We start from the raw sequence: 26,477 nt of genomic DNA on the forward strand, positions 1-26,477 counted from the left end.
AGTATCTGCACCAAGTGAGATTATCAAAGCTTTGTCAAGTAGAAGAAGGCTAGTCTCCTCAGAAACTAAGGGACAAACTACCTTCCTGACAAGAGAGGTTCAGTGTCTTGTGGCTTCCTAGTCATGCATTTGATCTGGGTCCAAGTAGGTGTCCCCATGTCAAAGTTCACCTGTCATTTTTTTTCCTGACTAATACCTTCATTTTCACATCAAAAACTAGATGAGACTGACCTTAGCTGCTGTTGTACAAATACATTTGATAAATAATACAAAACATGGGTTCTCTGAAAAGATTCATAAAACAGACACATGTTAGGCACAGTGTGATTTGGAATTGCTCCTCTGCCAAGGCAAGAAGGAGGGAACAGACCTGATGGACTTGAGTGTTTCCCGCCAAGACACTGTTGAGACTACTCAGTATTTGAAATGTATTCTGAGGGGTTTTTGGTCAAAACCTTGGCATTCTTCTTCTTACCTTTTTGCATCAAAGGTAGACCAACAATGGTTATTTCTCTTTTCTGTCTTTACCTTACCCAGAAACCAACAATATAGTGTATGTGTGTGTGTTATAACCCTTTTTTCTTGCATGCTTGATTGATTTCCCATATCACTTATGAGGTGATATATCAATTATTAGTCTTTTCCCAAGGGAATGTTGGATCTTTAAGGTCTAGTATACTTTCTGTATACGGTGCTTATTTGTGCTCATTGCCGGGTACTGGGATGTGATTTCTTATTCATAGAAAGAATAAAGGAATAAGTTCTGAGAGATGAGAGCTTAAAAGGAAGCCCAGAGCTTCAAGGTTCTGCAGCATCCATTAAGAAAAAAGTTTAAGTGTGTCAACCAAATAAAATATTTCATTTTTTTCTTTTTTCCTATGCCTAACAACAGTCTAGACCAGTGCTAATGCAAGTGTAATGTGTAGATCATATATAATTAAAATGTTTTCAGTGCCCACAATAAACAAAGTGAAAGAAGTGTCATTATTTTTTTTTAACGTTTGTTTATTTTTGAGAGAGAGAGTAACAGAGCACAAGTTGGGGAGGAGCAGAGAGAGAGAGGGAGACACAGAATCTGAAGCAGGCTCCAGGCTCTGACTGTCAGCACAGAGCCCGACGTGGGGCTCGAACCCACAAACTGTGAGATCGTGACCTGAGCCGAAGTCAGTTGCTTAACCGACTGAGCCACCCAGGCACCCCAAAAGTGTCATTATTTCTAAGAATATATGTTATTTTACCAGATATACTCTTTTTTTTTTTTAAGTTGTATTTATTTTGAGAGACAGTGCAAGCAGGGGAGGGACAGAGCAGAGGGGAAGGGGGACAGAGGATCCAAAGCAGGCTGTGTGCTGACAGCAGAGAGTCTAATACGGGGCTCAAACTCACAAACCATGAGATCGTGACCTGAGCTGTAGTCTGATGCTTAACCAACTGAGCTACCCAGGTGTCCGTTTACCAGATATATCCTAAATACCATTTAAGCATGTAACCAGTATTTAGAATTTGAGGTATTTGACATTCTTTCCTTCAAATTCAGTCTTCAAAATTCATTGGACACTAAATTTGGTCAGATATACTTCTCTTTATATCTTACAAAATTTACCGCTGAAAGACAATTAAAAATCCCCAAGTTATCTCAGGGTTGCCTGGGTGGCTCAGTTGGTTAAGCGTCTGACTCCATTTCCACTCAGGTCAGGATCTCATGGTTTGTGAGATCGAGCCCTGCTTCGGGCTCTGAGCTGACAGCAAAGAGCCTGCTTCGTACTCTCTCGCTCCCTCTCTGCCCCTCCCCTGCTCATGCTTGCTCTCTCTTTCTCTCTCTCAGTTGATGTTACTGATACTGCTGTAGGGCATACCATTTTTAGTGTGTTTCTCATATATCATCTACACAGAGCCAACGTATGACGATTGATGACTGATAACATTTACTGATTAATGGTAAATACAAAACACGACTCCAGATTACCCGGTGTCCATGGGGATGGCTGTCTGTACTTGTATTCATAAGATACCCTAAAATGGTCTTGGTGTCAGAGAAAGGAATGTCGGGTAAATTATTCTGTCACCCTTACAGGATGGCAGCCATTGATTTGTCCTCTGGTAAGTCCTGTTGATACCCCTTGTTTTTAATAGACTCAGCTTTAGATCACCCTTGCACAATGGTCTGGGCCTGAGCAGTTATGCTGCTGGCCCTTTAAGGAGGAGTCAAAATGGGCCAACGACTGTGTTTTCTAAGTCGTCTTACTGATATGTGTACATTGGGAAGAGGTACTACATAACTTTTTTATTAATTATATTGCTTTGGGCAGAAAATGAGTCCCATTTCTCGGGGCTTAAATTTCCTTCCCTGTCAAATTGACTTACTCTTTTCCTCACGGGCAGCATGGATCACTATCCCCTTTTCAGTGCTAGGTGAGACAAGACCACGCTGGCATCCTATAGCAGTAGTCTGTGTTTGCGGGAGATTTCTTGAGAGTTTTGGGAATTTCACACTAGAATAGAAAGACTTCTAGGCAGGTGAATGCGAGAATTATGGTCCTCTCTGGGTATACATGGCTCCTTTGTTTTCTTCTATGTTTTCTTTCTGCCTTCCTGAGGAAAAGATAAAAGTAGGAAGGATGGTGGCTGACTGGCTGAGAGATTGTTCTTGGCTAGGCAAAAAGTATGTCCTTGTACAAAAGGACATATCTGTATTCACCAGATGGACACATTTCCTTCCAGGTGGACCGATCTCCAGAGCTTCTTAAAGTCACTCAAAGACTGAGTGTCTATTGAATTTCCCCACAGAATAGAACCTTTCATATTGGTGGTACGGGAATACTCTGAAAATAATTTGAGCGTTTCAGTAAGTACTAACTAAACTTGACTCTCATGATGGTGACCTTTTTTATTTATTGTGTGCTCTCACAGATGATATGGAAGATGGAGGTGTGCTTTTCTCAAAGAATTGATCCATTCACGACCATTTATCAGGTGTCTACAGTGTGTTCGGGCATGTGCTGCATTAGAGGGAAATAAGAAAAGAGCTCCGAGTCCAGGTGTGGTGAGACAAGGTCATGTTTAAGAGTTTCCATTGAAGCCATGTGACTGGAGTGAGTATAGGTATTTAAAATATTTAGAACCATTGACCCTTGGAGTATGAGAGACCTTGAAACTCTGTATTACTGTTTCATCCTTGTTCCAGTGAACATTGATGATGTTCCTTGATCCAAGCCATTACATGTGTGGTTATTTAGGATTCAGTGACCTTTGGTGATGTGCCTGTGGACTTCATCTTGGAGGAATGGACTTTTCTGGACCCCTCTTAGAGAACCTTACGCAGAGCTGCAGTACTGGATGGAGAACTCCAAGAACCTGAGTACGGTGGGTAAGGCTGCCATTATTCCTACAGCCTGCTGTTGAACAGATACATATTATTTCCTCATTGTGTTGCAGGATGGGTGATGTCAGATCTGAACACAAGTGACACACAGTTGCTTCACTGATGTGTTCTAATCCAGTGTGGGTGCTGTCAAAATGTGGTCTTTGGACAAATGGCATCACCGTCTCTGTTAGAAATGGACATTCTCACATTCCACTGGCATCTGTTAGAGTGGTGGCAAGTGGGACCCAGTCATCTGTTTTTAACAAATAGTCCACGTGATTCTGATGCACACTAAAATTTGGGAACCACGGTTAATGGTTTCTCTATGAAAGTGAAAATCTCTTTGTTGCCCTTACTCTATTTCCTATCTCAATACAAGTGTTAGTGCATTGTAAATGTGTGTATGAGCCTGAATGTGGGTTTCCAGGCTCAGAGGGAACCAGTCTTTTCAGGGTACAGAGTATATTTGCATTTTTTTAATTAAAAAAAATTGTTTTAAGTTTATTTGTTTCAGTAATCTTTACACCCAACGTGGGGCTCAGACCTATGATCCGGAACTCAAGAGTTAACACATTCTTCCAACTGAGCCAGACAGGCGCCCCTGTATTTGCATTTTTATCTCATTTGAAATAATTTTATTGCTGTCATGAGTAATAAAACACCTGACTCATAGGAAGGTTGGTTATCTCTTGCATGAGTCTCTCTTCCATTAAGATCTCTTTCTCCATGAATAGGTTATCAACTCTAAACACACTTTCATCTCATGGTTGGAATGAGAAGAGTTGAGGACAATGGAGAGAGGTATTCCTCAGGGTGAGTGTGAAGAACATCCCTCATCAATGAGAAGTTCAGTATGTTTGGAAATGTAACAAGAGGCTTCTTACGAGGTATGGTTGACATATGACATATTAGTTCCAGATACGACATAATGATCCAGTATTTGTATATATTTTGAAATGACTACCACACTAAGTTTAGTTAAAATCTATCACCATATATAGCTACAAAGTTGTGTGTGTTTTTTTTTGTGATGAGAACTTTTAAGATTTACTCTTAGCAACTTTGAAATATAAAGTACAGAGGTGCCGGGGTGGCTCAGTCAGTTAAGCATCTGACTCTTCATTTCGGCTTGGGTCATGGTCTCACAGTTTGTGGGTTCAAGCCCCGCATCAAACTCTGCGCTGACGGCACAGAGCCCACTTGGGATTCTCTCTCTCTACCTCTCCCCCACTTACTCTCTCAAAAGTAAATAAACTTAAAAAAAAGAAATATAAAATACAGTATTATTAACTATCATCACCATGCTGTATATTCCATTCCCATGACATTTTATAACTAGAAGTTTATACCTTTTGACCCATTCACCCATTTCACTCAACCCCCACCCCCTCCTCTGGCAACCACCAATCTGTTCTCTGGATGTTTGAACTTTGTTGTGGTTTTTTGTTTCGATTTTTTGATTCCACATACCAGTGAGATGGTATTTGTGTTTTTTTTACTTATTTCACTTATCATAATGCCTCAAAGACCATTCATGTTGTAAATGGCAAGATTTCTTTCTTTTTATGAGTGAATAGTATTCCATTGTGTATATATACCACATTTTCCTTATTTCTTCATCTGTTAGTGAATACTTAAGTTGTCCCCATATCTTGGCTGTTGTAAATAATGCTGCAATGAACTTGAGGGTGCATGTATCTTTATCAGTTAGTGTTTTTGATTTATTTGGATAAATTCCCAGAAGTTGAATTGTTGGGTCATATGAGAATTCTTTTTTTTTTTTTTCTTTAACGTTTATTTTTGAGAGAGAGAATACAAGCATGGGAGGGGCAGAGAGAGAGAGAGAGAGAAGGGGACAGAGGATCTGGAGCAGGCTCTACACTGGCAGCGGTGAACCCAACATGGGCTCGAAATCACAAACCACGAGATCATGACCTGAGTTGAAGTCAACTGCTCAACCAACTGAGCCACCCAGTTGCCCCAATGACCATTCGATCGTTCGTTCTTTCTTTCTTTCTATCTATCTATCTATCAACATGTAGAATCATCACACAAGTCTGTTCCCTTTATGAAAATCATGGTATACATTTAAGAGTTTTTGTAGTTTCCTTTATTATTTACTTTACATCCAAGTTAGTTAGCATATGGTGCAATAATGATTCCAGGAGTAGATTCCTTAATGCCCCTTACCCATTTAGCCCATGCTCCCTCCCTGTTTTTATATTATTTTTGCTTCCCTTCTCTTATGTTCATCTGTTTTGTATCTTAAAGTCCTCATATGAGTGAAGTCATATGATTTTTGTCTTTCTCTGACTAATTTCACTTAGCATAATACCCTCTAGTTCCATCCACGCAGTTACAAATGGAATGATAGTTCTATTTAAATTGTTCGAGGCCATATGGTATAAGTAGGCTTAAACCTGTCCTGAGTTGGTGGATGCTCCATATCTCATTGAACCAGTCTCTTCGTCCTGAGAATAGGTTAGTTCAGTTAAAGGTTTGTGTCTTATTTCAGGAGGCAGTGATACAGGTGGGTTACCCAAGTTAGGCCTATATGGTACAAACAGTTGGGTATTTAATAAGAAACATTTCTGTGGAAACAAAAGAAAATAAAAAAGGTTAATGGTTGGAGTAGATTGTAATCCCAGTGTTTGAGTCCTGAAGGTAGCCAGTCAAGATTTCTAGATGCCAGACTTGACGCACGTTCAGATGCACTGAGGGCAGGCAGTATATAAGCTGATGGATTTTACTTGTTTGCAATTTGAGGGTCTCTGGTGATCGGAGTGGCCCACATGGCAGCAGGTATGAAGATGGCCCAGCTGCTGTGGTCATTTCTCTTTTTTATCAGGTTATCTCACCTTAGCTGATATGGCTTTGTGCCAAGGGCAGTTTTATTTCTCAATGATTCCAAGTTATAAGGGTAGGGGAAAAAGTTGGAAATGTTCGTTTGGAGAGTTGTAGCCAGATCCTGGAGGAAACAAAAAGAATTTAGTATCCGGTCTAGTTTACAGATAGGAAACAAAGCCTTAAAGACAATTAACAACACTAGAATTTGATATCCACAGAGGTGTATTACTGAAATGCAATTTTTTCTCTATAAACAGTTACCCCCATTTGTATCAGATAATTAAAACAACACTAATTTATTTGTGAAATAAGTTTTGTCTCATTAAATTTGGCTTGGTTATTTAAGTGCAGCAAGAATACTGATTGACCATATAGGCTCCTTTAAGTCTGCTTTGATGGAACTTTTGAGAGAGTGGGGGAGGGGCAGAGAGAGAGGGAGAGAGAACATCCCAAGCAGGCTCCACACTGTCAGCACAGAGCTCTGTGTAGGGCTCGAACCCACAAGCCGTGAGATCATGACCTGAGCTGAAATCAAGAGTCAGATGCTTAACCAACTGAGCTACCCAGGTACCCTGAGATTTAACTTTTAAAAGCCTCTTCGGGCTCAGAAGCCAAGGCAGGAACTTGCCATAGACTTGGCTTGCAATACCTATAGGTTTGGGTGAATTCCTCTCTTCGTGAGATCCCCCAACTATGGTGAAGTTCCTTTGCTTGCCAGAAAGTGATCTTCCTTACTCACCTGGAAGACTGCTGGGAGCCTTGTAGGCAAGGTACCAGGCCAGTTCTCCCAAGGGGCTTTTTTGTTTTGTTTAAAAAAGTTTTTTTAATGTTTATTTATTTTTAGAGAGAGACGGAGACAGAGCATGAGTGAGGGAGGGACAGAGAGAGTGAGGGAGACACAGAATCCGAAGCAGGCTCTAGGCCCTGAGCTGTCAGCACAGAGCCCAACACAGGGCTCAAATCATGGACCGTGAGGTCATGACCTGAGCCAAAGTCGGATGCTTAACTGACTTAACCACCCAGGTGCCCCTGCGAGGGGCTTTATTGGTTCCATAAAGTCCATCTTAATTCCTTAAAGCTGTCTGGTAATTGAATCTATGAGTATCATTCTCAAATATGACTTTCTACTTAAAGCCTTGGTGATAATAACCAGTGTTTCCAATTGTGTCCCATTATGTGCATGTGGAATAGATTCTTAACGAACCTACGCAAATAAGTATATTGCCCTGAAAATAAAAGTGCTCACTGAGAGTTTCCAAATTCTGGACAAATCACTTATGGAGAAAAAAGGTAAATATTTCATCCTTGTTCACAAAGGTATGTATCTTACCAAGTTGCTGATAGGTTAAGAGAAAAAGGTTTTATTAAATCTGGAAAAATGAAAACGTGAAGGAACTATAACTGTTTTACATAAAATGTCATAAAAATTATAATTACACTCACAGTTCATTCAATGCCTCATGATTTTACTGTTTGCCTTGAATCCACTTTTTCCATTAATTCTATAAATTTTTACCCAGTTCAGTTTTAGGATCTTACAGTTATTAGAAATCTGTACTTGTCAAAAATTCCTTTTCATGAATCTCCTTGAAAATGACCACTTTTATAGACACTTGCAAAGCAGTGCAGTAAAACAGTAACTATGTATAAATGAAAGAAGACTTTAAACATTGCCATTTTTAAGGTCAGATGAAAGAGTTGATTAAATTTATCAGGAAATTTGGTTATTTCTGTGACACATTTTAAGATAATAACTAGAATTATAAGTGATAGCATACGTTTTTAAGCATACAGGTTTTTAAGAATTTCTTACAATTTCTTATATTAATAATGTATTTGTTATAACTTGTATTAATTACATTTACCCACAGTATAACCTAAGAAGGTTTATTATGTATTTGATATGGTTTCCCATGTAACTTAACATACCATTTAACCTAATTAGTTTAATCTCTCTCTTAGAAGGAAACAGAACAAATCTTTTGGGGTGTTCCAGGAGCCCTCTGGAAAAATCCCAGGTGAGTTCAACATTAAGACTTCACTTAGAATTTGAATTTTGGAAAGTTTGTCAGAAATATCAAAAGGTTTTGGGATGCCTGGCTGGCTCAATTATTAGAGCATATGACTCTTGATTCAGGGTTGTGAGTTCCAGCCCTACATTGGGTGTAGAGATTAAAAATAAAATCTTAAAAACAAGGTTTTAAAACAGTTGGTCAAATAAGGTAATTCACTATGAAGCAATACTTAATTATCCATTTAACCAAAATGACAATAAAAGATTTTAGAGCCAAATATAGAAGGTTACTTACTTATGAGCAAAACTCAGCTCTTGAGAAGACTAGGTTTACTTAAGCAAAGGCCTGAGGACAGAGATAACATGAAGCACAATAAGTTATTTTGCAACATAGAATTATGCTTTTTCAAAAGGTAAATTTAAAACTAAAAGCACAAAAAACTTTGGTGATCTCAAGAGCACACCAGTAATCCATGAAAACCAAATTCTAACTTTGTAGCAGTGTACTTTTTAATATTAAAATTCTTTTTACAATTTTAATTAGATCCACTCTAATCTTAGCCAGTTTGACCACACGTAAAATTCTTTTCCCAAGATTCCTTTTTCACAAACCTTGTACAACTATCTTTTTACATTCAGATTTTCTATTTTTTCAAAAATGTTTATTATTTTGAGAGAGAGAGGGGGACAGAGAGAGACACAGAATCCAAAGCAGGTTCCAGGCTCTGAGCTGTCAGCACAGAGCCTGATGTGGGGCTCGAACCCACCAACCACGAGATCATGACCTGAGCCAAAGTCAGATGCTCAACCAACTGAGCCATCCAGGTGCTCCCCTCTTTTTTCTTAAAATTATTTTCATTTCCCTTAACAAACATGCATTGTCATACCTAATACCTTTCATACACAAAGACATATTCTACCTTCCTTGCATACCTTGCTTTATTATTTCTAGTAATTTTAATTAGGTTTCTATGGGTTAATTCTAATTAATATACCTATAGAAACTTGAAGTAGTAAGCAGTTGTAAATTGTGGTATACCAGCATTCTTTAGATTGGTAAATGTATGAGTTAAGCTTATACTTCCTCAAAACACTTTGTAATAGCATAGTTTTTCAGTGTGGCACAGACAGGTTTACTAATAGCCCCAAATATCTTCTTTCTCTGTAATAAGAAACCAAAAGTAGGGGCGCCTGGGTGGCTCAGTCAGTTGAGCGTCCAACTTCGGCTTAGGTCATGATCTTGCAGTTCATGAGTTTGAACCCCAGGTCAGGGTCTGTGCTGACAGCTCAGAGCCTGGAGCCTGCTTCAGATTCTGTGTCACCCTCTCTCTCTCTCGGCCCCTCTCCCACTGGTGTTTGCCCTCTCTCTCTCTCTCTCAAAAACAAAACATTAAAAAAAAAGAAAGAAAAACCAAAAGTAGATAAGCTGGTGTTCAGTAATTAATGTTTCAGTATTTTATCTTATTTGGAAATGATCTTGATGATCTAGATATTTAATGAATTTCCCATCATTTATTTTAACTTAAGCAGAAGTTTTTTGTTTTTTGTTTTAAATAAACTCTACCCCCACCGTAGGGCTTCAGCTCACAACCCCAAGATCAGGAGTCACATGCTCTTCCAATTGAGCCAACCAGGCTCCCATAACTTAGCAAAACTCTTGAAGTTCAAGCTACCAAAGAGATTTGGAAAACTTGTTTTTTTTTTTAATATTTATTTTTGAGAGAGAGAGCACGAGCAAGGGAGGGACAAAGAGAGGGAGACAGAGGATCCGAAGCAGACTCTGTGCTGAGAGCACAGACCTTGATGTGGGGCTCGAACTCACAAACTGTGAGATCATGACCTGAGCCGAAGTGAGACACTTAACCAACTGAGCCACCCAGGTGCCCTGGGAAACTATTTTTAAATAGACATACCATAACACGTAATTATTGCTGAAAAATTTGCCTGAACTTGTATCCCATTTACATCTATCTAAATCATTTGTTCCCAACAATTATGTTTAGATTCCCCACTTTAGAGATAGCATGAATTTATTTATTTGACTATTAAACCCAGATGGAATATAAGTTGTTTATCTACATTATATTTAATGCTAATAACTCTGAAGACATGCCTGCTTTAAGCCAAATGTAAACTAGGTTTTATTTACCAGAATAACCCCATGTCATGTGAACTGAAATGACATATAGAAACTAAATTTCTTGAGTTTTAGGAATACTTCATAAGCACTTAATTTTAATAGTTTTTTTTTTTTTTTTAATGTTTTCTTCTAGGAGTTTTAGTCCCTCTTGATTGATTGGTTTAGTGCTCCAAATAAAGTATAGTAGTGCAACGCCTGTAATTAGGCCCATAAAACATAATTCTCCAGGGGCACCTGGGTGGCTCAGTCAGTTGAGTGTTCGACTCTTGATTTCAGCTCAGGTCATGATCTCACAGTTCATGAGTCTTGAGCCCCGCATCAGGCTCTGGGCTGACAGTGCGGAGCCTGCTTGGGATTCTCTGTCTCCTTCTGTCTCTCAAATAAATAAGTAAACATTTTTAAAAAATCAGTCTGTCAGTCCTTGTCCAGACTCAGTTTTGAATAAGGCCTTTTCAGAGTTGGAACAGGTCAGGAGACAAAGAGTGAAGTGGTGACACAGAAACCATATGCCTGTTGTATTTTATTTCTGGTGGTGCCATTGGTTTCCTGTTACAAGGCTGTTTCACTCTTCTGTGTTAGGATACACACTCCTGGCATGACCCGCTGGTTCTGTGGTCACAGATGGAGGTGTACCATTCTCCTCACCTACAGGAATCCTTTCCTTGTGCCTTTAGCTCAGAGCTTCTCCTTGGGCAGGGACAGTAGCCTTGTAGTCCAGTTCACCCTCCTTAACTCTCTTTGGCCTTAAGGTGTGGAGGGAGAACCCTTATGCACAGTATTAGTCCATGAAGGCCCTTATGGTCTGGCAGTTTCTTTAAATCATATGGCCTTGAACACCTGTCCTGGGGAGATTGTTGGATTACTGCAACCTTTGGGCCAGAACCCGCTGGCAGGACAGTGGCGAAGCAGTATGCAAAATCACATAGCAGGGCAGCAGACCTCTGGCAAGTGGTACTTCACTCCCAGATGCTGTTACCCTCCTGAGTGAGGTGGTTAGTAAAGCAAGCTGAAGGTAAAGGATATTCCTCGGTTAATTCCAAGGGCAATACTGCAGTCCTGCTGGCTATGCCAGTTGTTTTGTGCTGGTCTCAGCCTTTCAATAACCAATATTCTAGTTGGATTGGCCCTTGGGGTTGCAAGGCACCCTTCAGCAATAACCATCAAGAAAGAAGACCTAGAAATTATACAGCTCACCTGAGGCCACACAGCAAGGTCTCAGGTAGAAGAGAGAAAATGCAATGGCCTGGCATTCTCCTTTTATCGGACTTGAGGGTGGGGGCCTGTGTACAGGCTTATTCGTTATTGGTGGATTTCAGACATAAGAGTAGGAATTTTGAAGTATGGAGAAATCAACCATGTTTCTAAAATAAAGGGGCTTCAGTCAGAAGAGGTGGCCTGGCTCTTCAATCATATAGCTGGTAATATGTTTACTCTGGTAACCATCTTTGCAGTGGATGCCTCTTTGAAATGGATGCCTTGGCCATCAAACCTTTTAATTTTATTTATTTTTAATGTTTATTTTTGAGAGAGAGACAGGGCACAAGCAGGGGAGGGGCAGAGAGAGAGACACACACAGAATCCAAAGCAAGCTCTAGGCTACGAGCTCTAAGCACAGAGCCCGATATGGGGCTTGAATTCATGAACTGTGAGATCATGACCTGAGTTGAAGTCGGCTGCTCAACCAATTGAGCCATCTAGGCGCCCCTTAAATAAGCTTTTTTTTTAAAAACTAAAAAAAAAAAAGAAGATACGAGGACAGCTCTGAGAGAGCATCAGTTGTACACACATTTGCATTATAGAGGTCCCAAAGGAAACACAGAGGTAGAAAGCTTATTTGGAGAAATTATGAATGAAAAGTTCCCTAACCTGGGGAATGAAACAGACATCAAGGTCTAGGAAGGACAGGGAGCCCCAAAAAAGATGAACCCAGCAACGCCCACACCAAGACATGTAATACTTACCGTGGCAAAAAGTAAGGATAAAGAGAATTTTTATTATTTTTTTTTAACTTTTTTTTAACGTTTATTTTTTTTTTAATTTTTTTTTTTTAATGTTTATTTATTTTTGAGACAGACAGAGCATGAACAGGGGAGGGTCAGATAGAGAGGGAGACACAGAATCCGAAGCAGGCTCCAGGCTCTGAGCTGTCAGCGCAGAGCCCGACGCGGGGCTTGAACTCACGGACCGTGAGATCATGACCTGAGCCGAAGTCGGACGCTTAACCGACTGAGCCACCCAGGCGCCCCAACGTTTATTTATTTTTGAGACAGAGAGAGACAGAGCATGAACGGGGGAGGGTCAGAGAGAGGGAGACACAGAATCCGAAACAGGCTCCAGGTTCTGAGCTGTCAGTACAGAGCCCGACGCGGGGCTCGAACTCACGGACCGCGAGATCGTGACCTGAGCCGAAGTCAGCCGCTTAACCGACTGAGCCACCCAGGTGCCCCTAAAGAGAATTTTTAAAGAAAGAGATGAGAAAACCATTATATATGAGGGAAACCCCATGAGGCTATCAGCTGATTTTCAGCAGAAACTACAGGCCAGAAAGGAATGGCATAATACATTCAAGGTGCTGAAAGGAAAACCCCTACAACCAAGAATACTATACCCAGCAAGGTTATCATTCAGAATAGGAGAGAGTTTCCAACAAAAATAAAAGTTAAATGTACTTAGAAGAAATGTTAAAGGGAACTGAGTGGAAAGAAAAGGACATAATGAGAAGTAAAAGGAAAAACTTTTAACAAGTAAAAGTAAACATACAATAAACATAATTGATTATCACTTGTAAAGCCAGTATAGAGGTTAAAACAGAAAATATCAATTATATCTATAAACATTAGCCAAAGGACTCAAAACAAAAGATGTCATATACATACATAAATATATACATATGTTTACATATGTATATGTACCCATATACATCATATACATAAAATGAGGGAAGGGGGAGTAAAAATGTACTGCTTTTAGAATGTGTTTGGACTTAACTGATCATCAATATAGACCACTGTATATGTAGGACTCTATATACTAATCTCATGGTAATCACAAGGAAAAACTTATAGATACACAAAAAATAAGAAGGAATCCAGAGAGAGGGGAAGATGGTGGCGTAGGAGGACGCTGGGCTCACCGCGCGTCCTGCTGATCACTTAGATTCCACCTACACCTGCCTAAAGAACCCAGAAAACCGCCAGAAGACTAGCAGAACGGAGTCTCCGGAGCCAAGTGCAGACAAGAGGCCCACGGAAGAGGGTAGGAAGGGCGGCGAGGCGGTGCGCGCTCCACGGACTGGCGGGAGGGAGCCGGGGCGGAGGAGCGGCTCACCGGCCAAGCAGAGCCCCCGAGTCTGGCTGGCAAAAGCGGAGGGGCCTGACGGACTGTGTTCCGACAGCAAGCGCGACTTAGCCTCTGGGAGGTCATAAGTTAACAGCTCTGCTCAGAAAGCCGGAAGGCTGGAGGACAAAGGGAGGGAGAGCTGCTGAGCCCCCGGATGACAGAGCTCAGTTTGGTGGGGAACAAAGGCGCTCGCCAGCGCCATCTCCCCCGCCCATCTCCCAGCCAAAATCCCAAAGGGAACCAGTTCCTGCCAGGGAACTTGCTCACTCCGCGCAAACACCCAACTCTGTGCTTCTGCGAAGCCAAACCTCCAGCAGTGGATCTGACTCCCTCCCGCTGCCACAGGGCCCCTCCTGAAGTGGATCACCTAAGGAGAAGCGAGCTAAGCCTGCCCCTCCTGCCCCCGTGCACCTTGCCTACCCACCCCAGCTAATACGCCAGATCCCCAGCACCACAAGCCTGGCAGTGTGCAAGTAGCCCAGACGGGCCACGCCACCCCACAGTGAATCCCGCCCCTAGGAGAGGGGAAGAGAAGGCACACACCAGTCTGACTATGGCCCCAGCGGTGGGCTGGGGGCAGACATCAGGTCGGACTGCGGCCCCGCCCACCAACCAGTTATACACCACAGCACAGGGGAAGTGCCCTGCAGGTCCTCACCACTCCAGGGACTATCCAAAATGACCAAACGGAAGAATTCCCCTCAGAAGAATCTCCAGGAAATAACAAGAGCTAATGAACTGATCAAAAAGGATTTAAATAATATAACAGAAAGTGAATTTAGAATACTAGTTATAAAATTAATCGCTGGGCTTGAAAACAGTATACAGGACAGCAGAGAATCTCTTGCTACAGAGATCAAGGGATAAGGAACAGTCACGAGGAGCTGAAAAGCGCTTTAAACGAAATGCAAAACAAAATGGAAACGACAACAGCCCGGATTGAAGAGGCAGAGGAGAGAATAGGTGAACTAGAAGATAAAGTTATGGAAAAAGAGGAAGCTGAGAAAAAGAGATAAAAAAATCCAGGAGTATGAGGGGAAAATTAGAGAACTAAGTGATACACTAAAAAGAAATAATATATGCATAATTCGTATCCCAGAGGAGGAAGAGAGAGGGAAAGGTGCTGAAGGGGTACTTGAAGAAATTATAGCTGAGAACTTCCCTGAACTGGGGAAGGAAAAAGGCATTGAAATCCAAGAGGCACAGAGAACTCCCTTCAGACGTAACTTGAATCGATCTTCTGCACGACATATCATAGTGAAACTGGCAAAATACAAGGATAAAGAGAAAATTCTGAAAGCAAGGGATAAAGGTGCCCTCACATATAAAGGGAGACCTATAAGACTCGTGACTGATCTCTCTTTTGAAACTTGGCAGGCCAGAAAGGATTGGCATGATATCTTCAGTGTGCTAAACAGAAAAAATAATGCAGCCAAGAATCCTTTATCCAGCAAGTCTGTCATTTAGAATAGAAGGAGAGACAAAGGTCTTCCCAAACAAACAAAAACTGAAGGAATTCGTCACCACTAAACCAGCCCTACAAGAGATCCTAAGGGGGATCCTGTAAGACAAAGTACCAGAGACATCGCTACAAGCATAAAACATACAGACATCACAATGACTCTAAACCCGTATCTTTCTATAATAACACTGAATGTAAATGGATTAAATGTGCCAACCAAAAGACGTAGGGTATCAGAATGGATAAAAAACAAGACCCATCTATTTGCTGTCTACAAGAGACTCATTTTAGATCTGAGGACACCTTTAGATTGAGACTGAGGGGATGGAGAACCATTTATCATGCTACTGGAAGCCAAAAGAAAGCTGGAGTAGCCATACTTAGACAAACTAGACTTTAAATTAAAGGCTGTAACAAGAGATGAAGAAGGGCATTATATAATAATTACAGGGTCTATCCATCAGGAAGAGCTAACAATTATAAATGTCTATGCGCCAAATACCGGAGCCCCCAAATATATAAAACAATTACTCATAAACATAAGCAACCTTATTGATAAGAATGTGGTCATTGCAGGGGACTTTAACACCCCACTTACAGAAATGGATAGATCATCTAGACACACAGTCAATAAAGAAACAAGGGCCCTGAATGATACATTGGATCAGATGGACTTGACAGATATATTTAGAACTCTGCATCCCAAAGCAACAGAATATACTTTCTTCTCGAGTGCACATGGAACATTCTTCAAGATAGATCATTTACTGGGTCACAAAACAGCCCTTCATAAGTTTACAAGAATTGAAATTATACCATGCATACTTTCAGACCACAATGCTATGAAGCTTGAAATCAACCACAGGAAAAAGTCTGGAAAACCTCCAAAAGCATGGAGGTTAAAGAACACCCTACTAACGAATGAGTGGGTCAACCAGGCAATTAGAGAAGAAATTAAAAAATATATGGAAACAAACGAAAATGAAAATACAACAATCCAAACGCTTGGGGACGCAGCGAAGGCAGTCCTGAGAGGAAAATACATTGCAATCCAGGCCTATCTCAAGAAACAAGAAAAATCCCAAATACAAAATCTAACAGCACACCTAAAGGAAATAGAAGCAGAACAGCAAAGGCAGCCTAAACCCAGCAGAAGAAGAGAAATCATAAAGATCAGAGCAGAAATAAACAATATAGAATCTAAAAAAACTGTAGAACAGATCAACAAAACCAAGAGTTGGTTTTTTGAAAAAATAAACAAAATTGACAAACCTCTAGCCAGGCTTCTCAAAAAGAAAAGGGAGATGACCCAAATAGATAAAGTCATGAATGAAAATGGAATTATTACAACCAATCCCTCAGAGATACAAACAATTATCAGGGAATACTATGAAAAATTATATGCCAACAAATTGGACAACCTGGAAGAAATGGACAAATTCCTAAACACCCACACTCTTCCAAAACTCAATCAGGAGGAAATAGAAAGCTTGAACAGACCCATAACCAGCGAAGAAATTGAATCGATTATCAAAAATCTCCCAACAAATAAGAGTCCAGGACCAGATGGCCTCCCAGGGGAGTTCTACCAGACGTTTAAAGCAGAGATAATACCTATCCTTCTCAAGCTATTCCAAGAAATAGAAAGGGAAGGAAAACTTCTAGACTCATTCTATGAAGCCAGTATTACTTTGATTCCTAAACCAGACAGAGACCCAGTAAAAAAAGAGAACTACAGGCCAATATCCCTGATGAATATGGATGCAAAAATTCTCAATAAGATACTAGCAAATCGAATTCAACAGCATATAAAAAGAATTATTCACCATGATCAAGTGGGATTCATTCCTGGGATGCAGGGCTGGTTCAACATTCGCAAATCAATCAACGTGATACATCACATTAACAAAAAACAAAAGAGAAGAACCATATGATCCTGTCAATCGATGCAGAAAAGGCCTTTGACAAAATCCAGCACCCTTTCTTAATAAAAACCCTTGAGAAAGTCGGGATAGAAGGAACATACTTAAAGATCATAAAAGCCATTTATGAAAAGCCCACAGCTAACATCATCCTCAATGGGGAAAAACTGAGAGCTTTTTCCCTGAGATCAGGAACACGACAGGGATGCCCACTCTCACCGCTGTTGTTTAACATAGTGCTGGAAGTTCTAGCATCAGCAATCAGACAACAAAAGGAAATCAAAGGCATCAAAATTGCAAAGATGAAGTCAAGCTTTCGCTTTTTGCAGATGACATGATATTATACATGGAAAATCCGATAGACTCCACCAAAAGTCTGCTAGAACTGATACATGAATTCAGCAAAGTTGCAGGATATAAAATCAATGTACAGAAATCAGTTGCACTCTTATACACTAACAATGAAGCAACAGAAAGACAAATAAAGAAACTGATCCCATTCACAATTGCACCAAGAAGCATAAAATACCTAGGAATAAATCTAACCAAAGATGTAAAAGATCTGTATGCTGAAAACTATAGAAAGCTTATGAAGGTAATTGAAGAAGATATAAAGAAATGGAAAGACATTCCCTGCTCATGGATTGGAAGAATAAATACTGTCAAAATGTCAATACTACCCAAAGCTATCTACACATTCAATGCAATCCCAATCAAAATTGCACCAGCATTCTTCTCGAAACTAGAACAAGCAATCCTAAAATTCATATGGAACCACAAAAGGCCCCAAATAGCCAAAGTAATTTTGAAGAAGAAGACCAAAGCAGGAGGCATCACAATCCCAGACTTTAGCCTCTACTACAAAGCTGTCATCATCAAGACAGCATGGTATTGGCACAAAAACAGACACATAGACCAATGGAATAGAATAGAAACCCCAGAACTAGACCCACAAACGTATGGCCAACTCATCTTTGACAAAGCAGGAAAGAACATCCAGTGGAAAAAAGACAGTCTCTTTAACAAATGGTGCTGGGAGAACTGGACAGCAACATGCAGAAGGTTGAAACTAGACCACTTTCTCACACCATTCACAAAAATAAACTCAAAATGGATAAAGGACCTGAATGTGAGACAGGAAACCATCAAAACCTTAGAGGCGAAAGCAGGAAAAGACCTCTCTGACCTCAGCCATAGCAATCTCTTACTCGACACATCCCCAAAGGCAAGGGAATTAAAAGCAAAAGGGAATTACTGGGACCTTATGAAGATAAAAAGCTTCTGCACAGCAAAGGAAACAACCAACAAAACTAAAAGGCAACCAATGGAATGGGAAAAGATATTTGCAAATGACATATCGGACAAAGGGCTAGTATCCAAAATCTATAAAGAGCTCACCAAACTCCACACCCGAAAAACAAATAACCCAGTGAAGAAATGGGCAGAAAACATGAATAGACACTTCTCTAAAGAAGACATCCGGATGGCCAACAGGCACATGAAAAGATGTTCAACGTCGCTCCTCATCAGGGAAATACAAATCAAAACCACACTCAGATATCACCTCACACCAGTCAGAGTGGCCAAAATGAACAAATCAGGAGACTATAGATGCTGGAGAGGATGTAGAGAAACGGGAACCCTCTTGCACTGTTGGTGGGAATGCAAATTGGTGCAGCCGCTCTGGAAAGCAGTGTGGAGGTTCCTCAGAAAATTAAAAATAGACCTACCCTATGACCCAGCAATAGCACTGCTAGAAATTTATCCAAGGGATACAGGAGTACTGATGCATAGGGACACTTGTACCCCAATGTTTTTAGCAGCACTCTCAACAATAGCCAAATTATGGAAAGAGCCTAAATGTCCATCAACTGATGAATGGATAAAGAAATTGTGGTTTATATACACAATGGAATACTACGTGGCAATGAGAAAGAATGAAATATGGCCTTTTGTAGCAACGTGGATGGAACTAGAGAGTGTGATGCTAAGTGAAATAAGCCATACAGAGAAAGACAGATACCATATGGTTTCACTCTTATGTGGATCCTGAGAAACGTAACAGAAACCCATGGGGGAGGGGAAGGAAAAAAAAAAAAAAAAGAGGTTAGAGTGGGAAAGAGCCAAAGCATAAGAGACTGTTAAAAACTGAGAACAAACTGAGGGTTGATGGGGGGTGGGAGGGAGGGGAGGGCGGGTGATGGGTATTGAGGAGGGCACCTTTTGGGATGAGCACTGGGTGTTGTATGGAAACCAATTTGACAGTAAATTTCATATATTAAAAAAATAAATAAATATTGTAAAAAAATAAATAAATAAAACTGCCACCCACCAAAAAAAAAAAAAAAAAAAGAAGAAGAAGGAATCCAAACATAACCCTAAGTAGAAAGATAGAAATCACAAGGGAAGAGAGTAAAAGAACTACAAAAACAATCAGAAAACAACAAAATGGGAGTAAGCACATAGCTACCAATAATTACTTTAAATGCAAATGATCTAAGTGCTCCAATCAGAAGACATAGTGTGACTGAACTGAATGGAATGGAATGAATGAATGAATAAGACCCATCTGTATATTGCATATAAGAGGCTTCAGACCTAGACATACATTCAGACTGAAAATGAAGTGGAAAAATATGTTCCAGAGGCTCCTGGCTGGCTCAGTTAGTGGAGTGTGTGATTCTGGATCTTGGGGTCATGCCTTTGAGCCCCATGTTGCACATAGAGCTTACTTTGAATAAAAAATATGTTCCATGCAAATGTTAAGTAGAGAAACATGCTGGGGTAGCATTACAAAATAGACTTTAAAACAAGCACTATAATGAGACAAAGGAGGGCATTGCATAATGGCAAAGATACCAATTCAGCAAGAGGATGTAACAGTTGTAAATATCTATGCACCTGGTATAGGAGCACCTAAATATATAAATATTAACAGACGTAAACAAAGAAATTGACAGTAATATGATAGCAGTAGGGGACTTTGCCACCTCACATATCAATGGATAGATCATCCAGACAAAATTATTAAGGAAATGGTGGCTTTGAATAATACATTAGGCCAAATATATACAGAATAGTCCATCCAAAAACAGACTATACATTCTTTTCAAGTTCACATGAAACATTCTCCAAGATACATCACCTGTTAGGCCACAAAACAAGTTTCAGTAAGTTTCAGAAGATTGGAATCCTATCAAACATCTTTTCTGACCACAATGGTATAAAATTAGTAATTAATTACAAGAAAGCAACTGTACAAAAACACAAACGTGGTGGCTGACAATGCTACTAAGCAAGCATTGGGTCAATTAAGAAATGAAAGAAGAAAATTTAAAAGTACCCCAAGAAAATAAAAATGGAAACAATGCTTCAAAATCTTTGGGACATAGTAAGAGTAGTGCTAAGAGGGAAGTTTATAATGATACAGGCCTACCTCAAGAAATGAAAATTTCAAATAAATCTAATCACACATCTAAAGCAATTAGGAAAAGAAGAACACAAAGCCCAGAGCTGGTAGAAGGAAGGGAATAATAAGGACCAGAGCAGAAACAAATGAACAGGGACTAAAAAAATAGAAAATATCAATACAACCAAGAGCTGGTTCTTTGAAAAATTAAAAATGAAGAACCTTTAGCCAGACTCATCAAGAAAAAGGACTTAAAATCAGAAACTGAATGGGAGAAGTAACAACTGGCCCCACAGAAATACAAAAGATCATTAAGAGACCAGAAATACTATATGCCAACAAATTTTATAACCTAGAAAACATGTATAGAATTCTGGAAACATATGTCTTCCAAGACTGAGTCAGGAAGAAATAGGAAATCTGAAGAGATTGACACTAACAGAATTGTATTGGTAATCAGAAAACTCCCAACAAACAAAAATCCAGGACCAGAATGCTTTACAAGGGAATTCTACCAAACATTTGAAGAGGAGTTCAGGGCGCTTGGGTGACTCAGTCAGTTGGGCAACTGACTTGGTTTTCAGCTCAGGTCATGATCTCACAGTTGTGACATCAAGCCCTATGTCAGCCTCTACACTGAGCGGGAGCCTGCATGGGATTCTCGCGTCACATGCATATTCTTTAAATAAATAACCATTAAAAAAAATTTTTTTTAATGTTTCTCTCAAGAATGAATAAACAGAGTGCAAGCAGGGGAGGGGCAGAGAGAGAAGGAGACACAGAAACTGAAGCAGGTTCCATGCTCTGAGCTGTCAGCACAGAGCCCGACATGGGGCTTTGAACTCATGAACTGCGAAATCATGACCTGAGCTAATGTTGGATGCTTAACCGACTGAGCCACCCAGGCACCCCAATAAATAACCATTTTTTAAAAATAAAGAAGAGTTTAACCTATCCTTCCAAAACTTTTCCAAAAAGTAAGGAAAAAAGAAAAGTTCCAAATTCATTCTAAAAGGCCAGCATTAATGGGGCACCTGGGTGGCTCAGTTAAGTGTCTGACTTCAGTTCAGGTCATGATCTCACAGTTTGTGAGTTCGAGTCCCACGTCAGGCTCTGTGCTGACAGCTCAGAGCCTGGAGCCTGCTTCAGATTCTGCATCTCTCTTTCTCCCTGAACCTCCCCCACTCACATTCTGTCTCTGTCTCTCAAGAATAAATAAACATTACAAAAATAAATAAAAGGCCAGGATTGATGATGATGATGATGATGGCAGCAGCCAGCATTACCTGGATACGAAAACCAAAGACACTAACAAAACAAACCCGTGAACCATAAGGCCATTATCCTTGATGAATATAGATGCAAAATCCTCATTATTAGCAAACAGAATTAAATAATACATTAAAGTATAATTTGCCAAGGTCAAGTGTGATTAAAAATTCCAGGTATGCAAGAATAAACAAATTAAGGCTAAAAGCAATATGGCACAAAACACACATAGATCAATGAAACAGAATAGAGAACCCAGAAGTGGGCCCACAAACATATGGCCAACTAAACTTTGACAAAGCAGGAAAGAATATCCAATGGAATAAAGCCTGTCTCTTCAGCAAATGGTGTTGGGAAAACTGAACAGGGACATGCAGAATGAACCTGGACCGCTTTCTTACACATACACAAAAATAAACTCAAAATGGATGAAAGACCTAAATGCAAATAGGAAGCTATCAAAATCTTGGAGTAGAAAGGAGGCAAAAACCTCTTTGACCTTGGCCGCACCAACTTCCTACTCAAATGTCTCAGGAGGCAAGGGAGACAAAAGCAAAAATGAACCATTGGGACCTCATCAAGATAAAAAGCTTCTGCATGGCAAAGGAAACAATCAGCAAAACTAAAAGGCAATCAACAGAATGGGAGAAGATGTTTGTAAATGACATATTGATAAAGGATTAGTATCCAAAATCTATAAAGAATTTATCAATCTCAGCACCCAAAAAACAAATAATCTAGTGAAGAAATGTGCAAAAGGCATGAATCGACACTTTTCCAAAGAAGACATCCACATGGCTAACACATGTAAAGATGCTCAACATCACTCATCATCAGGGAAATACAAAGCAAAACCACAATGAGATACACCTCACACCTGTCAGAATGGCTAAAATGAATAACTCAGGCAACAACAGATGTTGGCAAGGATGCAGAGAAAGAGGATCTCTTTTGCACTGCTGGTGGGAATGCAAACTGGTGCAGCCACTCTGGAAAACAGTCTGGAGTTTCCTCAAAAAATTAAAAATAGAACTACCCTATGACCCAGCAATTGCACAACTAGGTATTTATCCATAGGATACAGGAGTGCTGATTCATAGGGGCACATGTACCCCAAGGCTTATAGAAGGAAGCACTGTCGACCATAGCCAAAGTATGGAAAGAGCCCAAATGTCCATCAACTGATGAATGGATAAAGATGTGAGATATAGATATAGATATATCCCCACACACACATATACACAATGAAATATTACCCAGCAATCAAAAATAATGAAACCTTGCCATTTGCAACAACATGGAACTAGCGTGTATTATGCTAAGCAAAATTAAAGAAATACAAATATATGACTTCACTCATATGTGGAATTTAAGATACAAAACAGATGAATATAAGGGAAGGGAAGCAAAAATATAAAAACGGGGAGGGGGACAAAACATGAGATTCTTAAATGCAGAGAACAAAGTGTTGCTGGAGGGGTTGGGGGTGTGGGGAAGGGATAAATGGGCAGGGGGCATTAAGGAGGACACTTGTTGGGATGAGCACACTAGGTGTTACATGTAGAGGATGAATCGCTGGATTCTCCTGAAATCATTATTGCACTATATGCTAAGTTTGATGTAAATTATAAATAAAATTTAAAAAATAAAAGCAATATGGTCATCTCAATAGATGCAAAAAGAAGTATCTGACAAAACTGAACATTTGCTCATGTTAAAAACTCAAAGTGGGTTTAGAGAAAACATAATGTAATAAAGGCTATATATATGAAAAACCCACAGGTAACATATTAAATGGTGAAAAACTGAAAGTTCTGAGATCAGGAATAAGACAAGGATATCGTCCTCACTGTTTCATCAACATAGTACTACCTGGAAGTCCTATCCACAGCAATCCGACAGGAAACATAAATAAAAGGCATTCAAGTTGTTAGAGAAGAGTAAAATTAACTATTTACAGATGGTATACTATATATAGGAAACTGTAAAGGTTCCACCCAAACCTATTAGAATAAATGAGTTCATTCAAGTTTCAGGGTACAAAATTAGTATACAGAAATATGTTTGCATTTATATATGCTCATAATGAAGTAGCAGAAAAAGAAATGAAGTAAACCAATTCCATTTACAATTGAGTCAAAAGTATAAAATACCAAAGGAGACATACAGATGGCCAAGACACACATGAAAAGATGCTCAACATCACTAATCATAAGGGAAATACAAATGAAAATTACAATGAGATATTACCTCATACCTGCCAGAATGGCTAAAAACAATACAAGAAACAACAGATGTTGGCAAGGATGCAGAGAAAGGGGAACCCTCTTGCACTGTTGGTGGGAATGCAAACTAGTGCAGCCACTCTGGAAAACAGCATGGAGAGTACTCAAAAAACTTAAAAATAGAATTAGCCTACAATCCAGCCATTGGCATTACTAGGTATTTACTCAAAGAATAGAAAAATACTCATTCAAAGGTATTCATGCACCTCAGTGTTTATAGCAGCATTATCTACAGTAGCTAAATTAGAGCAACAGCCCAAATGTACACCGACTGATGAATGAATAAAGAAGACACGGTGTAGGGGTACCTGGCTGGCTTAGTAGTACAGCATGTGATTCTTGGTCTCAGGGTTGTGAGTTTGAGCCCCATGTTGGGTGTAGAGATTATGTTAAAATTTTTTAAACTTTTTTTTTTGAGACAGACCGTCCAAGCAGAGGGGCAGTGAGAGGGAGGGAGGGAAGAAGGGAGAGAGAGACAGTCAGTCAGTGCGAGCAGAGGGGCAGTGAGGGGGAGAGAGGGAGAATCCCAAGCAGGTTCTACACTGTCAGCACAGAGCCCAATGCAGGGCTCGAACTCCCAAACTGTGAGATCATGACCTGAGCTGAAACCAAGAGTCAGATGCTTAACTGACTAAGCCACCCAGGCACCCCAGTTTTTTAAATTTACAAAAAAAAAAGATGTGATATATGTATATACAGTGGAATATTTCTCAGCCATTAAAAATGAAATCTGCAAAATAAGAGAAAGAGATCATTTAGTACCATATGATTTAACTCGTGAGATTTGAGAAATAAAACAAGCAAAGGGAAAAAAAAGAGAGGCAAATGAAGAAATAGACTCTTAACTATAGAGAACAAACTGATGGTTACCAGAGGAGGGGATGGGGTTGGAGGGATGGGTTTAAATAGGTAGTGGAGATTAGTATACTTGTGATGAGCACCAGGTGATATATGGAATTGTGGAATCACTATATTGAGCAATTGGAACTAATAAATCACTATGTTAGCTGAAATTTTAATAAAAACTTGTTTTAAAAGTATAAAATACCTAGGAATAAGTTAAACCAAGAAGGATAAAGACCTATACTCTGAAAACTATAAGACATTGATGAAAGAAATTGAAGGTAAAGCAAAGAAATGGAAAGATCGACCATGCTCATGGCATGGAAGAACCCATATTGTTAAAATGTCCATACTACCCAGAGCAATCTACAGATTCATTGTAATCCCTATGAAAATACCAACAGTATTTTTTCACAGAATTGGAACAAATAATACTAAAATTTGTATGGAACCACAAAGATCCCATGAAGATTGTCAAAGCAACCTTGAGAAAGAACAGAGCTGGAGTATGACAATCCCAGGCTATAAGCTATCCTACAAAGCTGTACTCATCAAAACAGTATAATACTGGCAGAAAACGAGAAACATAGATCAAAGGAACAAAATGTAGAGGCCAGAAACAAACCCACACTTCAAAGGCCAATTAATGTACAATAAAGATAACAAGAATATACAGGGAGGAAAATACAGTCTCTTCAAAATGGTGTTTGGAAAACTGTACAGCTACATGCAAACGAATGAAATGACCATGTTCTTACACCATACACAAACATAAACTCAAAATGGATTAATGACCTAAATGTGAGACTTGAAACCATAAAACTCTTGAAAGAAAACAGAGGCAGTAATCTCTTGAACATAGGCCTTAGCAACTATTTTCTGGATATATCTCCCAGGCAAGAAAAACATTAAGTGAAAATGAATTATTGGGACCACATCTAACTAAAAATCTATCGCACAGTAAAGGAAACCATCAATAAAATGCAAGGACAATCTAGTGAATGGGAGAAGATAATTGCAAGTGACATTTCATACAGGGTTAATATTTAAAATGTATAAGGAACTCCTAAAACTCAACAACAACAAAAAATCTAATTTAAAAATGGGCAGAGTCCCTGAACAGACATTTTTCTAAAGACTTACAGATGGCCAACAGACACAAAGAAATGCTCAACATCAGTAATCATCAGGGAAATGCAGACCAAAACCACAATGAGATATCACCTCACACCAGTCAGAATAGCTGTCATCAAAAAGACTGGAAATATTAAGTGGTGACAAGGATGTGGCAAGAAGAGAGCCCTTGTGCACTGTTGGTAAGAATATTAATTGGTGAAACCATTGTGGAAAATTGTATAATGGTTTCTCAAAAAATTCAATAAAAACAGAACTAATATGATCCAGTAATTCCACTGCTGGGTATTTACTCAAGGAAAGTGATCAAAATTTTAAAATGTATCTGCACCACTATGTTCACTGCAGCATTATTTATAGTAACCAAAGTATGGATGTAACCTTACTGTCCATCAGTAGATGAATGGAAAAAGGTTTGGTATATGTGTTACACACACATACACACAATG

The 26,477-nt window shown here is 39.6% G+C and overlaps 1 protein-coding gene and 1 long non-coding RNA gene across 17 annotated transcripts in view; one reads left to right on the plus strand and one right to left on the minus strand.

The window, feature by feature from the left end:
• Positions 1-26,477, plus strand: part of LOC109254159 (uncharacterized) — a 37,703-nt gene that overhangs the window by 8,159 nt on the left and 3,067 nt on the right. For 3 of the 8 annotated variants that reach the window (XR_008420581.1, XR_008420583.1, XR_008420585.1), the window contains 3 exons: positions 1,893-3,092; positions 3,185-7,501; positions 8,177-8,229. This is a non-coding gene — a long non-coding RNA (uncharacterized LOC109254159). The remainder of the gene's footprint in view (positions 1-1,892; positions 3,093-3,184; positions 7,502-8,176; positions 8,230-26,477) is intronic. The other 5 variants (XR_008420588.1, XR_008420582.1, XR_008420586.1 and 2 more) reach the window with 5 other exon arrangements.
• The window catches only part of LOC109254155 (zinc finger protein 846-like), a 110,570-nt gene continuing 89,947 nt past the window's right edge, over positions 5,855-26,477 (minus strand). For 6 of the 9 annotated variants that reach the window (XR_008420579.1, XR_008420580.1, XR_008420578.1 and 3 more), the window contains exon 8: positions 6,227-6,332. Coding sequence is in view for 2 of the 9 variants with exons in the window: in XM_053898192.1 (XP_053754167.1) it covers positions 6,277-6,332 (56 nt within the window). In the remaining 7 variants the exon portion in view is untranslated. Of the gene's footprint in view, positions 5,956-6,222; positions 6,333-26,477 lie in introns of those variants that run through there. The other 3 variants (XM_053898192.1, XM_019427832.2, XR_008420574.1) reach the window with 2 other exon arrangements.

This window comes from Panthera pardus, unplaced genomic scaffold (genome assembly GCF_024362965.1).
Source record: "Panthera pardus isolate Hobbes unplaced genomic scaffold, ASM2436296v1 HiC_scaffold_8, whole genome shotgun sequence".
NCBI classification, from domain to species: Eukaryota; Metazoa; Chordata; class Mammalia; order Carnivora; family Felidae; genus Panthera; species Panthera pardus.